Source organism: Pterocles gutturalis, unplaced genomic scaffold, assembly GCF_000699245.1.
Source record: "Pterocles gutturalis isolate BGI_N339 unplaced genomic scaffold, ASM69924v1 scaffold3001, whole genome shotgun sequence".
Lineage (NCBI taxonomy): Eukaryota > Metazoa > Chordata > Aves > Pterocliformes > Pteroclidae > Pterocles > Pterocles gutturalis.
In genome coordinates, this window is record NW_010102732.1 from 36276 (window position 1) to 48491 (window position 12216).

The 12216-nt window shown below is 51.2% G+C and overlaps 1 protein-coding gene across 2 annotated transcripts in view; it reads left to right on the forward strand.

Moving 5' to 3' along the window:
- The window catches only part of PLCB2 (phospholipase C, beta 2), a 40157-nt gene that overhangs the window by 27241 nt on the left and 700 nt on the right, over positions 1–12216 (forward strand). Inside the window, exons 19-31 of one of the 2 annotated variants that reach the window (XM_010086384.1) lie at positions 316–470; positions 906–1070; positions 2146–2245; positions 2501–2605; positions 3565–3650; positions 3748–3844; positions 4579–4632; positions 6330–6540; positions 6776–6944; positions 8527–8603; positions 10773–10868; positions 11306–11363; positions 12043–12129. In XM_010086384.1, coding sequence (XP_010084686.1) covers positions 316–470; positions 906–1070; positions 2146–2245; positions 2501–2605; positions 3565–3650; positions 3748–3844; positions 4579–4632; positions 6330–6540; positions 6776–6944; positions 8527–8603; positions 10773–10868; positions 11306–11363; positions 12043–12129 — 1460 coding nt within the window. The remainder of the gene's footprint in view (positions 1–315; positions 471–905; positions 1071–2145; positions 2246–2500; positions 2606–3564; positions 3651–3747; positions 3845–4578; positions 4633–6329; positions 6541–6775; positions 6945–8526; positions 8604–10772; positions 10869–11305; positions 11364–12042; positions 12130–12216) is intronic. The other variant, XM_010086385.1, reaches the window with a different exon arrangement.

The following is a 12216-nucleotide window of genomic DNA, read 5'->3' on the forward strand; positions in this document are numbered from 1 at the left end:
GGGGTTCAGACTCTTCTGACTCTCTTCTACTTCACACCCAAAAATAGCGGGTGGTACTTAAAGTGGGTTTTAATTTAGTTCTACCCATGACTTACAGTGCAGTCATAAGCAAACCACTTACCTTTATTACAACAGCTGCTGTAATATTTTTCACTGTAGGGTGCTGAGAGGCTTAATTAGTTTTTGAAGTGGCTTTGTGAGCCTTTGGCTAGAAGGGGCTGTGAAAGTACAGCATCTATCAGCTCCCTCCTATCACGCAAACCACCTGATGAGGTCCCACAGAAACGTTTCTCGTTGTGTTCCTCTGTATCGCAGATGTCCCCATGCAGCAGAACATGGCTCTGTTTGAGTTCAACGGCCAGTGTGGCTATCTGCTCAAGCATGAATTCATGCGACGTCCAGACAAGCAGTTTGACCCCTTCTCTGTGGACCGCATTGATGTGGTGGTGGCAAGTACTCTGTCTGTCACGGCAAGTACAAACCCTGTTCCTCCCCTGACAGCCAGTTCCTGGCACCACGTGTGTTACTGGCATCTCTGTCCCCACTATTTGTTACCCAGTGGGGTTCTTAATGGCAAACGAACCCGGAGAGTCCTGTGGGAGAGTGTTACCATGGCAACTCCCAGTCTTTTCACTATTTTAAATTAATCATAATCGCATGAAGATGGAAAATTAGCATCTGCCACGCAGAAGAAGCCAAGGCTGTGATGATGGGGAGGGAGGAGGTTGGAGGAAGTGCTGAAGCAAGAAACGTGGGTGGAGGTAGCAGCAAAGCCTATGCTGGATTGGAAGCTGCGGCAGAAAGATGTTTTGGGGTGGGAGAGTGCCTTTGGGGTGAAGGTATGGGTGGGTTCTTCTGGTTTATTCTCTTCACCAGTTGCTAATTCTGTTTCTGCTTGTTCATAGATACTCTCTGGTCAGTTCCTCTCAGACCGCAGTGTGAAGACATATGTGGAAGTAGAGCTGTTTGGGTTGCCAAGGGACACAAAACGCAAATACAGAACCAAGCTGACCTCCACTGCCAATTCCATTAACCCTGTATGGAAAGAGGAGGCTTTTGTTTTTGAAAAGGTAATAATAACATTTGATGGTAATTTAGACAGAGAATCCTTAAAAGATTCTCTTGTGAGGGCAGTGACAACAGAAGGGACTCCCTTCTGGAGAAACCAGCCACAGCTGTAGACACAGAAGGCGTTCCATGTTGCTCTCTCAGATAATATCCAAAACCACTCTCTGTGAGTATTTCTCTGAACAGACAAGGGGTAGCTGGGAACATTGCTGGAAAGAACAGGCATCAAAAGTCTCCCGTTTGTGGTGCACTTCAGACCAAATTGACTAATCAGCTTTGAAAACTTTGAGCACCAGGAAGCAGAAAGGAACTGAATGTCTGTGGTTAAACTGAAAATGAGAAACAGACAAACTGGAGAAGTAATGGGACCAGTGGGAGGTTTTCAGTTGGGCCAGAGCAGGGAAAGCTGCCCTGTTTGTCCACAGGAATTCAGTGGTCACTAATCAAGCGACAGGGTACAGGGAAGTTAAGTCAAAGGTGGTAGTACTGGTAATGTTTGGCCTTTCTGCAGCAAGTTGCAAAGGCAAAATATGTGTTACACCATTCATCTCTGTCAGGCACACTGTGAAATAGCAGATATTTTCAGCCTCCTTCGGATGTGGCAGATAAATATTATCCTCATTTCAGAAACGCTTTTCAGGCTTCGGTTCTGTCAGGATAATTTTTAGTTCATTTCATGGCAGAGGAAGATGGGGAGGAGGGAGGCAGGAGCCCTTCTGGCAGTGTTACCATGCTTGCTGAATTATCCTTCCAGGTTCCTGCCCTTCTCTGGTGCATCACTTGACGGAAGCTGAGGTTTGGAGGGTTTGTTACCCCAGTTTTCCTTTAGGGAAGCTAGGCTCCTGTGATCCTGTGCAGGCTCTGAGAAGCCTGTGTTCTCTGGAGTTTCTGTGCATTCAGTTATGTCTGTGATAAACTGTAGCCCTAAATTACATGATGCAGAAATAGGCAGTGACTCCCCAGGAGAGATTGCAGTGGTTTGTTGGGAGGAGAGAGTACAGTTCTGCTCAAAGAAGCTAGCATGCTGGTGGGAGTTAGAGGTGAGGACATGGGTACCTTACTCTGTTTTTCTCTTAGATCATGATGCCCGAGTTGGCGTCTCTCAAAATTGTGGCTTGGGAGGAAGGAGGGAAGTTCATTGGTCATCGTGTCATTCCTGTTACTGCCGTGCACTCAGGTAAATTTTGTGGAAATTGTTGTGCCTTTGGGACCTGTCCATTGGAAGCTATAGAGAAGAGATGAACATCTGCATATTCCGCTACTTAAATCTCCAGTCCTGTAGGCAGTGGAGCGTTCATCCTATTATAGCCTCGGCTTAATTCCGTAATCTATTCACCATGCCCTCCTGGAAGAGAGGCTGGTGCACTGTTGGAGCACACAGACAAGAAGGGACAGATCCTGGCAGCTTACCTCCTCTGCTTTCTGGTTGCAGGCTATCACCACGTTTGTCTCCGCAGTGAAAGCAACATGCCACTCACCATGCCTTCCCTCTTCGTGTACCTGGAGATAAAGGACTACGTTCCTGACGCCTGGGCAGGTAGTACGCGTCGGGATGCCTGGGGGGGGGTGCTCTGCCTTTGTCTAAACTCTGATCCAGAAGCCTTTTTCCAGCCCGGGGGGTGCTTTCCTGCTGCACCCTTCATTCCTTGGCAGGGTGGGACTTGAACACACGCCAGCGTCCTGTCCCACCCTCGCTTTCAGCACAGGAGAGTGGATGGTCGCACTGCAGCTGTGACAAGCAGTGCAGGTGTAACCGTCTCTCTGGTTTGGAATGGGACAGTCTTTTTACTACTTTTATTCATTTACAGTGAAGAGGTGATAACTATCAGGGACTGAGAATGGGGTTTGAGGGAGCACAGGAGCGTTCTTCTTCCCTGTTTGAAGAGACGGGGCTTCTTGCTGGTACTGAGATACAGGGATCTTCCTTTAAAAAGGGGATCATCAGACAGGGAGAGATGAATCAGGAAAGAAGCCCCACTGGAGATACTAATAGCAAAATGTTTTTAACAATCATGAACAAAGCCATGCAGAATGTAACAGCATCAGCCACAGAAGTTCTTGTGACTGCTTCTCATATTTACTTTCTCTTCCCCTGTGTTCATACAAATGAACCTTATTCATGGGGGAAATCCTGTGAAATTGATGGGTTTAATACGTATTTGTAAAAAAGAGCAGGTTTATACAGCATTGGACTGGAATTGAAGCAGGAAGCTGTGCAGGTTAGGAAGGTCTTAACCTGGCTTTGGATTTGGGGAGCAGTCTGCTCCTTTCAGCTTCATAGAGCTGCCCTAAACATCAGCTGGGAGCCATCAGGACTGAGGTGACAGTCCCCTCCCTTTGTGCTGTCAGGTTGAAGCTTGTTACAAGTAGAGAACAAAAAATGTCCCTTTGCCACAATTTCCTGTCCTAGGCCAGAGGGGAAACCAGGAGGCAAGGAAAGTCAGAGCGCAATGAGTTGTTTGGTAATCTGAGCAGGGACCTCCTCTTTGTTTCTAGATCTGACAATTGCTCTCTCCAACCCCATTAAGTTCTTCAGTCTGCAAGACAAGAGATCAGTTCAGCCGAAAGATGGCTCGGGGGAGGTGAGTTTTTCCAAGTTTTGTCATTGTCTCTAAAGCATGTTGCATGGATCCAGCCTGAAATAATAGAGCTTTGATTGACTTCTGATCTTTGTTTTAGAGGCCTGGCACACAGAGGAACTTCCCGTCTGCTGAAACTAATGGGATACCAGACTGCACTGGGAAATTCTGCATTCCTCCTTCAAATGGGCTTGCAGGTAACGCTGTGGATGTGGGGTGAGCTGAAAGCAGAAGGGAAAGTCTGTACGCTCCAGAGGCTGGAAAGAGACTCTTCATAAGATCCATTACAAATCCAGGGTGAACAGATCCCACAGCTGGCATTCTGCAAGAGTGGGAGTGGAGCACGGTCCTGTGTCTCGCCCACGAGATTAAACAGAGACCCATTAACATAACAATGGCAAAAACTATGTAACTGGCTTTGCTTTAATACAAATCAAAAGACAAAGTCAGCATATTTCGGGTTAGGTAAGAGCATGTCCCCTACTACACACTTAGATTACCTCATTCTTTTCTATTGTGTTCTATAGCAATTGACAGCTATTCAGTATTTTGTCCGTATTAACTGTATCAGTGTGATAAGTGTGCTTTCAAATATGTTTGTATCAAAACAATCAGTTTTGTCCTATTTCAGACCAGAATATCCTCACCTAATCAAAACAAGCTCACATGTGCCAAATCATCACTAGCAGTATGCAGCTCAGACAAAGCAAACGCCCTTTTTCTCTGGCAAGGCTGAGAATCCTGTTCCCTTTCTGCTGTGCCTGTTAACAAAGTCCCTGAGCACTTAAACATCTCAGCAGCTTCATTAATTCCTTTGTGTTCACACCAACATCCTTCCTGTGGCCCATGTTCTTGAGGAGCTCTCCACTGTCTGTTTTCAACCCAAAGATCCAAGATAGGACATAAAGAGGAACCTCTTTTGTGATTTCAGGAGCAGCGGCTTTCGCCAGGGATGAAAATGTGGCAGAGGTGACACAGATTGCAGGTACCTCCTCTTGTGCTGTTCACGTGGGCTGAGGCCCTGTCAGTATCTTCTGTTCCCTCCTCTGCCCAGTTTCTGGCTGGGATAGCGATGAAGCCTCTTCCACAAATTGAAGAAGACCGGACCCAACCCTGCCTGCTGCAGCCAGCACTAAAGACAAACCACATGAATCCTTGGGCTCAGGGACCCGCTTTCCCTGCCTGTGGCACCATTTCCCCATTTTGACAGCTTCCCATGGTGTGTGGGGAGCTCTCGGGCTGGGACTGGGCTCACAGCAGGTGTGAGGTTGCCGTGGTCCGTGCCTTACACAAGCTGGGCCACTGTCATCTGCGCCCGCAGCTCAGAAGAGCCTAAAGACAAACCACATGAATCCTTGGGCTCAGGGACCCGCTTTCCCTGCCTGTGGCACCATTTCCCCATTTTGACAGCTTCCCATGGTGTGTGGGGAGCTCTCGGGCTGGGACTGGGCTCACAGCAGGTGTGAGGTTGCCGTGGTCCGTGCCTTACACAAGCTGGGCCACTGTCATCTGCGCCCGCAGCTCAGAAGAGCTTTGGGCTGCTGCAGCCGTAGTGCTCTGAGGCTGCTGGCTGCAGCAGCTCTGCAGCAGGTCAGCTCTGTAGCAAGGGAGGAGGCTGGAGCTCCAGTTCTGCTCTGGCCAGGTTCCACTGGTCCTTTACCCTGACAAAACCAGAGGTGATGTGGCCGCAGGGAGCCTTCAGCACACGTGCACCCTCTGCAGTGATGAATTTGTTCCCCTGCTGCTCTGTGCTTAGTGCAGCCTGACACCAGCAGCCAGTGTGCCTGGTTGTGCCACAAAACCCCGCTGAAGGCACGAGAACGAGCCTGTTGCGCTCAGGATATGTTGCCAAGTGACTGTTCTGTACATTAAGTTTTGGGTTTGAAAAGTGACTCCTAAGGAAGAACATTCCCCAGGCCAGAGCTGTGATTACTCTAGACACGTGCTCTGGTGAAAGGCATCGTGTAGCCGGGGGCACTGCGGGCTCGGGTTCGGGAGGCTGGACCTGCTGGCTGGGACCTGCTCAGCCCCACGCTTCCGGTTCCTCAGCACCAGCCTTGTGGAAGGAGCTGACCCTGCAGTGGGGTGTTGCAGACACACCCACAACTTCTGATAATTTTTACACATTTCAAGCCAAAAAGAAAGTTACTTCCCCTGAGAAGATAACTGCCTGTGGTCCTCCTGCTGCAGATAACCGGTCTGACTGGCCGGTGCTGCCAGATAGCGAGTGCTCCAGCCATTCAGGGGCATCCTTCCCCTCGTTTGCCTTTGCCTCAAAAGCCTTTATTCCCCACAGCTGAATGCCAGGCATTAAAATTGGAAGGGATTAAAGCACTTGGCATTGGAAGTCAGTTTTGCAAAAAAATTGCTAATGAAATAACAAAGTTTTTCCCTTATCGTTAGAGCTGCCAACTAGCTTAACAGGTGTGCTATCTTTGGGAAATGGAGGCTTGTGGAAAAGGGTGCAAGGCACAGGATGGATGGTCCGGTGCATCACCACCGGCATGTTCCTCTGGCCAGAACACCAAAAGGCAGCGGTTCTGGCCATCCCTGAGCCACACACCCACCAACCGGTGAACTGAGCTGGGTGTGATGCTGAAAAAACCCTGTCTGAGCCCAAAAGGCATCACAGCAGGTTGAGAAATGGTGCAGTGAGGAAACAGGCTCTCTTTTGCATTGCAGAGCCTCAGACAGCCAGCCTCGCAGAACTGCAGCAGATGAAGCTCTTTCTGAAGCTGGTGAAGAAGCAGGAGAAGGAACTGAGGGAGCTGGAGCGGAAGGGCAGTAAACGGAGGGAGGAGCTGCTGCAGAAATATTCTGTACTCTTTTCGGAGCCTGTCTGCTATGGAGGCAAGAAAAGAATGATGCACACTAGGAAAACCCAGAAGAAAAGGTGAATACAGCACAGGGTCTCCAGCAGGGCCTGGCCTGCGAGTCCCATCCCCATACCAAAGCAGGGGGATCCCCAAGAGAAACAAGGGCTCCCCTTGTCTGAGGGAAGCATGGAGTGGTGTGGGCATCACCCCTCCCTGGGGGACAGTGCTGGGTGTCCCCACTGCGGGGGGTGGGAAGGTCGGGATTGGGTCGGCGTCTCTAGAAGCAGCACCGCTGCTGTGTCTGTTCTGCAGGAGTCTGACGACGGGTGACGTTGGCACAGGCGCAAATCCCGTGGAAGTGGCAGAAAGCATTGACAGCCGAGTTCTGGAGCTGAGAGAGAGGCTGGAGATGGACCTCCTCCGCCTCGGGGAGGAACAGCACGATGAGGTTCGGAGAAGGAAGGAGCAGCACGCCACAGAGGTAAGGACTGCAAGTGTCAACTGAAAACGTAGCCTAGGAGAGTCCTTGCAAGGACAGCCTGAAAAACCAAGTTCTTCACTAAACTGTGAGCTTGGAGAAGCAGAAAACACCCCTCACAGCGATTGGCAGGTCCATGCAAGATAACTGAGTGTCGACAGTGATGCTTATTTGTTAGAAGCTATAAAAATCCAGCAGAAACATTTTTGTAGGTCTGCAATTTGAAAAAAATTTAGAAGCACTGCCCTGGAGCCCATCAGGCTCCATCTGCTTAAGCTCTCCTGATAGCTTCGCTTGGGCTTAACGTGGCGTTACTGGCGTCACACGCTGCCAGGTGCCAGCTCCCTCGGCGCAGGGGTGCAGGGACTGTGCCACTCCTCACGGCTCCCTGCCCGGTGCTGCACCACCGGAGCCCGGCTGGCACAGTGTGCTGCAGCCCGGCAGTGGCAGCGGTCGGAGCAGCACAGAGGTGCCCTGGGGACAGCCATGCTCACCCCTGTCATTCAGCTGGGACAGGTGACACGTGGGAACAGAACAGCCCCACCAGTACACGCGGTGCTTGCCATTGCCGCATCTGTGCTGAAAACATGAAATCTTAGTGAGGGACAGTACCCCCAGGACCAGCCCTCAGCACCTACAGCAGGGCTGGACCTCATTCCTCTTGAAACCTGGGAAGTGTTTTGGTGTTTGACTTGGCAGAAGTCAATGTGAGTGTCCATGTCAGGTGTCAGCAGTCACCTGCAGGTTCATCCGTGTTCCCACACCCTCAGGCTCCCCAGCTTAAGCAAACGTCAGCAAGAGACAAAGTGCAGTCCCCAAGGTGGTGACAATAAATCAGGCGTGTGCCATCTGTTCCCATGGAAGGGGAGGACTCCAGGATTTGGGGGCCTTTTCCTGTTTCCCAAAGGGGGTTGCATCAGATGTGTTCAATCTTGGGTTCCCTGGGGCAAGCTGTCTATGAGCCTGCGCCGACCCTGAGTGGAAAACCTGCAAGTTCTTGAGAAGGAGCTTACCTGGAAATCACGCTTCTCACCGGAGACAGAAGCCCAAGGAATAAAACATTCCTGTCTCACAGCTGTCAAAGGCTGAGATTTAGCGAGCAAGGCTATGGGAGGGAAATCAAACCCGAGTTCTCCCTGCGCAGCACACAGCCCAGCAGCCAGGGCTGGCTGTCAGCGGCAGCGGCGCAGATCTGACTGCTCAGACTCGCCTGCCAGCAGCGTCCACAGAAGGTTTCCACAAGAGAGCAGGCCCATCCTCCTGCTGCTGGCCCCTGCTGTTCAGAAGGTCAAACAGCTCTGCTGCTGTTGCCCACCTACCCACCAGTACAGCGCCTCTGGTGCTGGCTCCTGTGCAGAGGGGTGGAGGTACAGGACACGGCTCTGAGAGTGGCCTTTGGGGTCGGTCCACGAGCACTGTCCGGTCTGTGCGCACGCGGGAATGTGGGCTTGAGGTGCAGGGGTTAGCTGGGCCTGGCATTCCCTGCAGGGAGGGATAAAGCTGGATCTGGTGGTGAGGTGCGGATGGTGTGCTGCGTCTCGTCTCGGTTTGTTTGGTTTTGATCTTGTTTTCATCCCTCGAACAGCAAGTTACCAAGATAACAGAGCTAGCCAGAGAGAAGCAGGCGGCCGAGCTGAAGGCACTGAAGGAGGCGTCGGAAAGGTAAAGTTAGTGTTTGAATAACAAAGCAATACTGCAGAGCTCTTGTCAGGGGCAGCGTTTTCTGCTAGATCTCAAGGCACTGTACTGCAGTGAGTGAACACAGGGGAAGAGAAGTGTTGGTTTTACTTTGGTGAGAAGCTGAGGCACAGCGATGTGACACAGGGTCTCACAGTTACACGGTGGCCATGGTGGGAACACAGCTCTCGGCTTGTGAGCTCCAGAGCAGTGCTCCTGCCACGAGGCACCACGCAGGGCACCAGCGTTCGAGCTGCAGTAGGTCACCTTGGCTGACTAATGCAGACGAATGGGAAATGAGACTGCTGGTCACTGGATGGCACCTCTGCCTGCTCTAGTCCATACGTCACATCTGATCCCTTCCATAGACTGATCGGCTCATTCTTCTAAGTGAATTGAGCATCTTGGCTCCAGTACTTAAATAAACTGGCAGAATCAATTCACCAGTTTCTAGCCGGGCATTTATCTACTTGTTCTTGCAATAGCTTTGTCCTGAAGCTAAAATCCTCACTCATTACTGCTTCCCATTAAATCCTTTCTCAGCCTTTAGGTGCTATGCCAGGCAAAGCTTCCTCTTTCTGTGCTCTCCGTCAAGATTCTCTGTTTCAGCTATTCCGCGTATTCAGACAGGACTAAGAAAACCAGGTCGAGTAGCTAGGTAACAGTTTGCTAACAATATGATGCCATTTAGTACAGTCACACCCACAGCTGGCTGTGAGGAGCTCCAGAAAGATTTAGAGATCTGTAGCAATGGGCAATAAAACGGCAGTTGAGTTCAGTATGAATAAATAGAAAATAATGTGAGGGGATAAGATCTAACCATGGCTCAGCTGCACGCAGGGGAAAGAGACCTTCAGCTGCAGTGGGTACTTCTCTCAAACAGCTCATCATCCCCAGCTCGGCAGTGGCCAAAGTGGCAAACAGTTTTTGGAACGGTACAGAAAGAAGAAGATCATAAATCAGAATTATGCCACTAGATCTGTGTCTATAGCACTGTCACTTTTTCAGTGTGTCATCTTCAACGAAAGGCTTTGAAAGAGCAAGAGGGGGGTGGCAAGGACAGTCAGCAGCGAGGAGTCATTTCTGTACAAGAAGAAATGCAGTTGGAGAGCAGATGATCGAGGGGGATGTGACTGTGTAAAATCATGAATGGCATGGCGAGGAAGAATAGGGAAGTGATTACTCACTGTTTCTCGTAAGAGAAGAAATGTGGGGCTCCAGTGAAGTTCTCGGGCAGTACTTCTGCCACACAGTGTACAGAATAAGCTCTTTTCTCTCAGAGCAAGGAGCCATGAGGTGCAAAAGCAGAGCTAGGCTCTGAGGTATGAGAAATACTCGTGTGAGATAAATGTGCAGAAACTGGAGGAGAGACTGGAAACTGGGACGGTGCAGGAAGGAACGATTCCCCTGCTCTTGTTCCTTCTTACACCTCTCATACACCTGTGCTTCTCAGGCTGCTTATGACTGACAGGCCACAATCCAGCGGCGCTCTGCTGTCCCCTTAGCAGCTGTCCTGCTGTTACCATTTCGTACGCAGATGGCCAAGGTGAGGTTCTGGCGGTGTGTCAGCAGCCCCTCGTGCCCTGAGACTAGCACCTTCCCCCCTGCTTTGTCATGTTCTCTGGCCTGCAGTTACCTTTTCTGATGGCCACATGTGCCTCAGTCTTAGGTTTCCTGGGTTTTGTTCTTTTCATCTTTCCTACTGGTTGATCTAATGGCTTTTAAGTGTTTATGGTTTCTGCTTTGCAGGTCACATCCCATAGTTCATGTGCCTTTCTGGTTGCTTCAGTTCATCTTTTTAGGTCTGCTATACAGACATGTAGTTTTTTGGCTTTGTTTTTGTTTTTTTAAATTTATCAGTGTAAGTACTTCCAGCAAGTCTGCTGTTGCTGGAGAGGAACCCAGTGTAGGGATACAGTACAAACTGATTATATAACGTGTGTTTTCTCCTGTCCCTGTGTTATGACTCCCTTTAAAAAAAAAGTTGTTGCTACAGGATTTAAAATGGTCTGAAGACTTCAGGCTTTCTGCCGCATAATCACTTGAACTTTGTTTTTCTGGACAGTATGCTCCAAAGAGAAAGGGGGAGGGCTGCTTCTGTCTGCGGGGTCTGCAGTCAGTCCAGTCTCTCACAGCACTCTCTTCCCTCCACAGCAACATTAAAGACATCAAGAAGAAGCTGGAGGCAAAGAGAGTGGACCGAATCCAAGCCATGATGAGGAATACTGGTGACAAGGCTGCTCAGGAGAGGTAGGGGGGTGGATGGTATGGGGATTTGTGGGTGCAGGACGCCAGCGGTCCTGCTCCAGGCAGGGAGCAGCGCTAGGCCATGGGCTCCGTCACCGACAGGGAAACTTTTTAAAGCAGCCGGACAGGGAGGGGCAGAGCTGCAGGGGTCAGGGAAGGTGTGCTGGCCTGCCCTTGCTCCTGGGTTAGCGTTCCTTCTCCGTTGCGTTCCAGTACCCAGGCAGAGAGGCAGTGAAGCCAAACGTTGAATGGCGTTTTATTTGCCTTTCCTAAAATTACAGCAACCTCGCAGTGTGGGAGGACACTATGAAAGTATAACACTGTCCTCCTGTGTGGGCACCGCCGTCGTGCTGTGTGGCACTGTCCCAGCACTGACGAAGAGGTTTTGTATGAAGATAACAGAGGGATGCCAGGTTTTGATACATTTCCTTTCTTTAAAGGTTGAAGAAAGAAATCAATAACTCTCACATCCAGGAAGTGGTGCAAACAATCAAACAGGTGAGTTCTCCCGTGCCACTGCCACAGCAGCTCTGGGCTCTGCACGTGGGGATGGCTCGTGCACCTCATCCTCGCGTCCCACAGCGTGAGGCCTCGGAGGCATTTCACCTGCTGCTGCGCTGAGGACTCCGTGCATTTCCCCAGCCCCCCACTGCAGCAGCACAGCTCCACGGGGCCCAGCGCGTCCTCGCCCCTGGCCACAGGCAGTGGGAACCCAGCCGGGCAGGAGGATGGGGTGCTGAGTCCAGGAGGGGTGTGAGGAACAGTGCAGGAGCAGAGTCACCCCCCCGCTCCCCTGTGAGTGTGTGAGTGCGTGCGTCCCCGACACCCTGTGTGTGAGTGCGTGTTTGTCCTTGTGTGTCTGTGCACATCTGCATGTGGGTGCGTGTGTGTGTGTCAAGAGGTCTGTGTGTCCCTGTGCAGGATGGGGGTTTGTCCCTGCCCCTCTCTGGGTCCGTGTGTCCCTCTCTGGGTCCGTGTGTCCCTGTCCCTCTCTGGGTCCACACTCACCCTGGGCCCTGTCACCCTCTCCAGTCCCAGGGCTCAAGGGCTGCCCCGGCCCCTCGCCCCCAGAAGCTGTTGCTCAGCCCTGGGCACAGGGGGACCCGGGGGTGGCTGCAGCAGTCGTCTGTACAAACTGCCAGGGCAATGTTTATTTTTTAATTTCTCCTTTTTAAAGGTGACAGAGAAGACAGCCCGGTGCCAGCAGAAACTGGAGGAGAAGCAGGCAGAGAATCTGCGAGCAATCCGGGAGAAGGAAATCCAGGTGAAGGCAGAGCTGCAGCTCTGGGGCCGTGCTGGCACGCAGGGCGGTAACTCCCCCACCCCGACCACCCGTTTATTGATGCTCCCC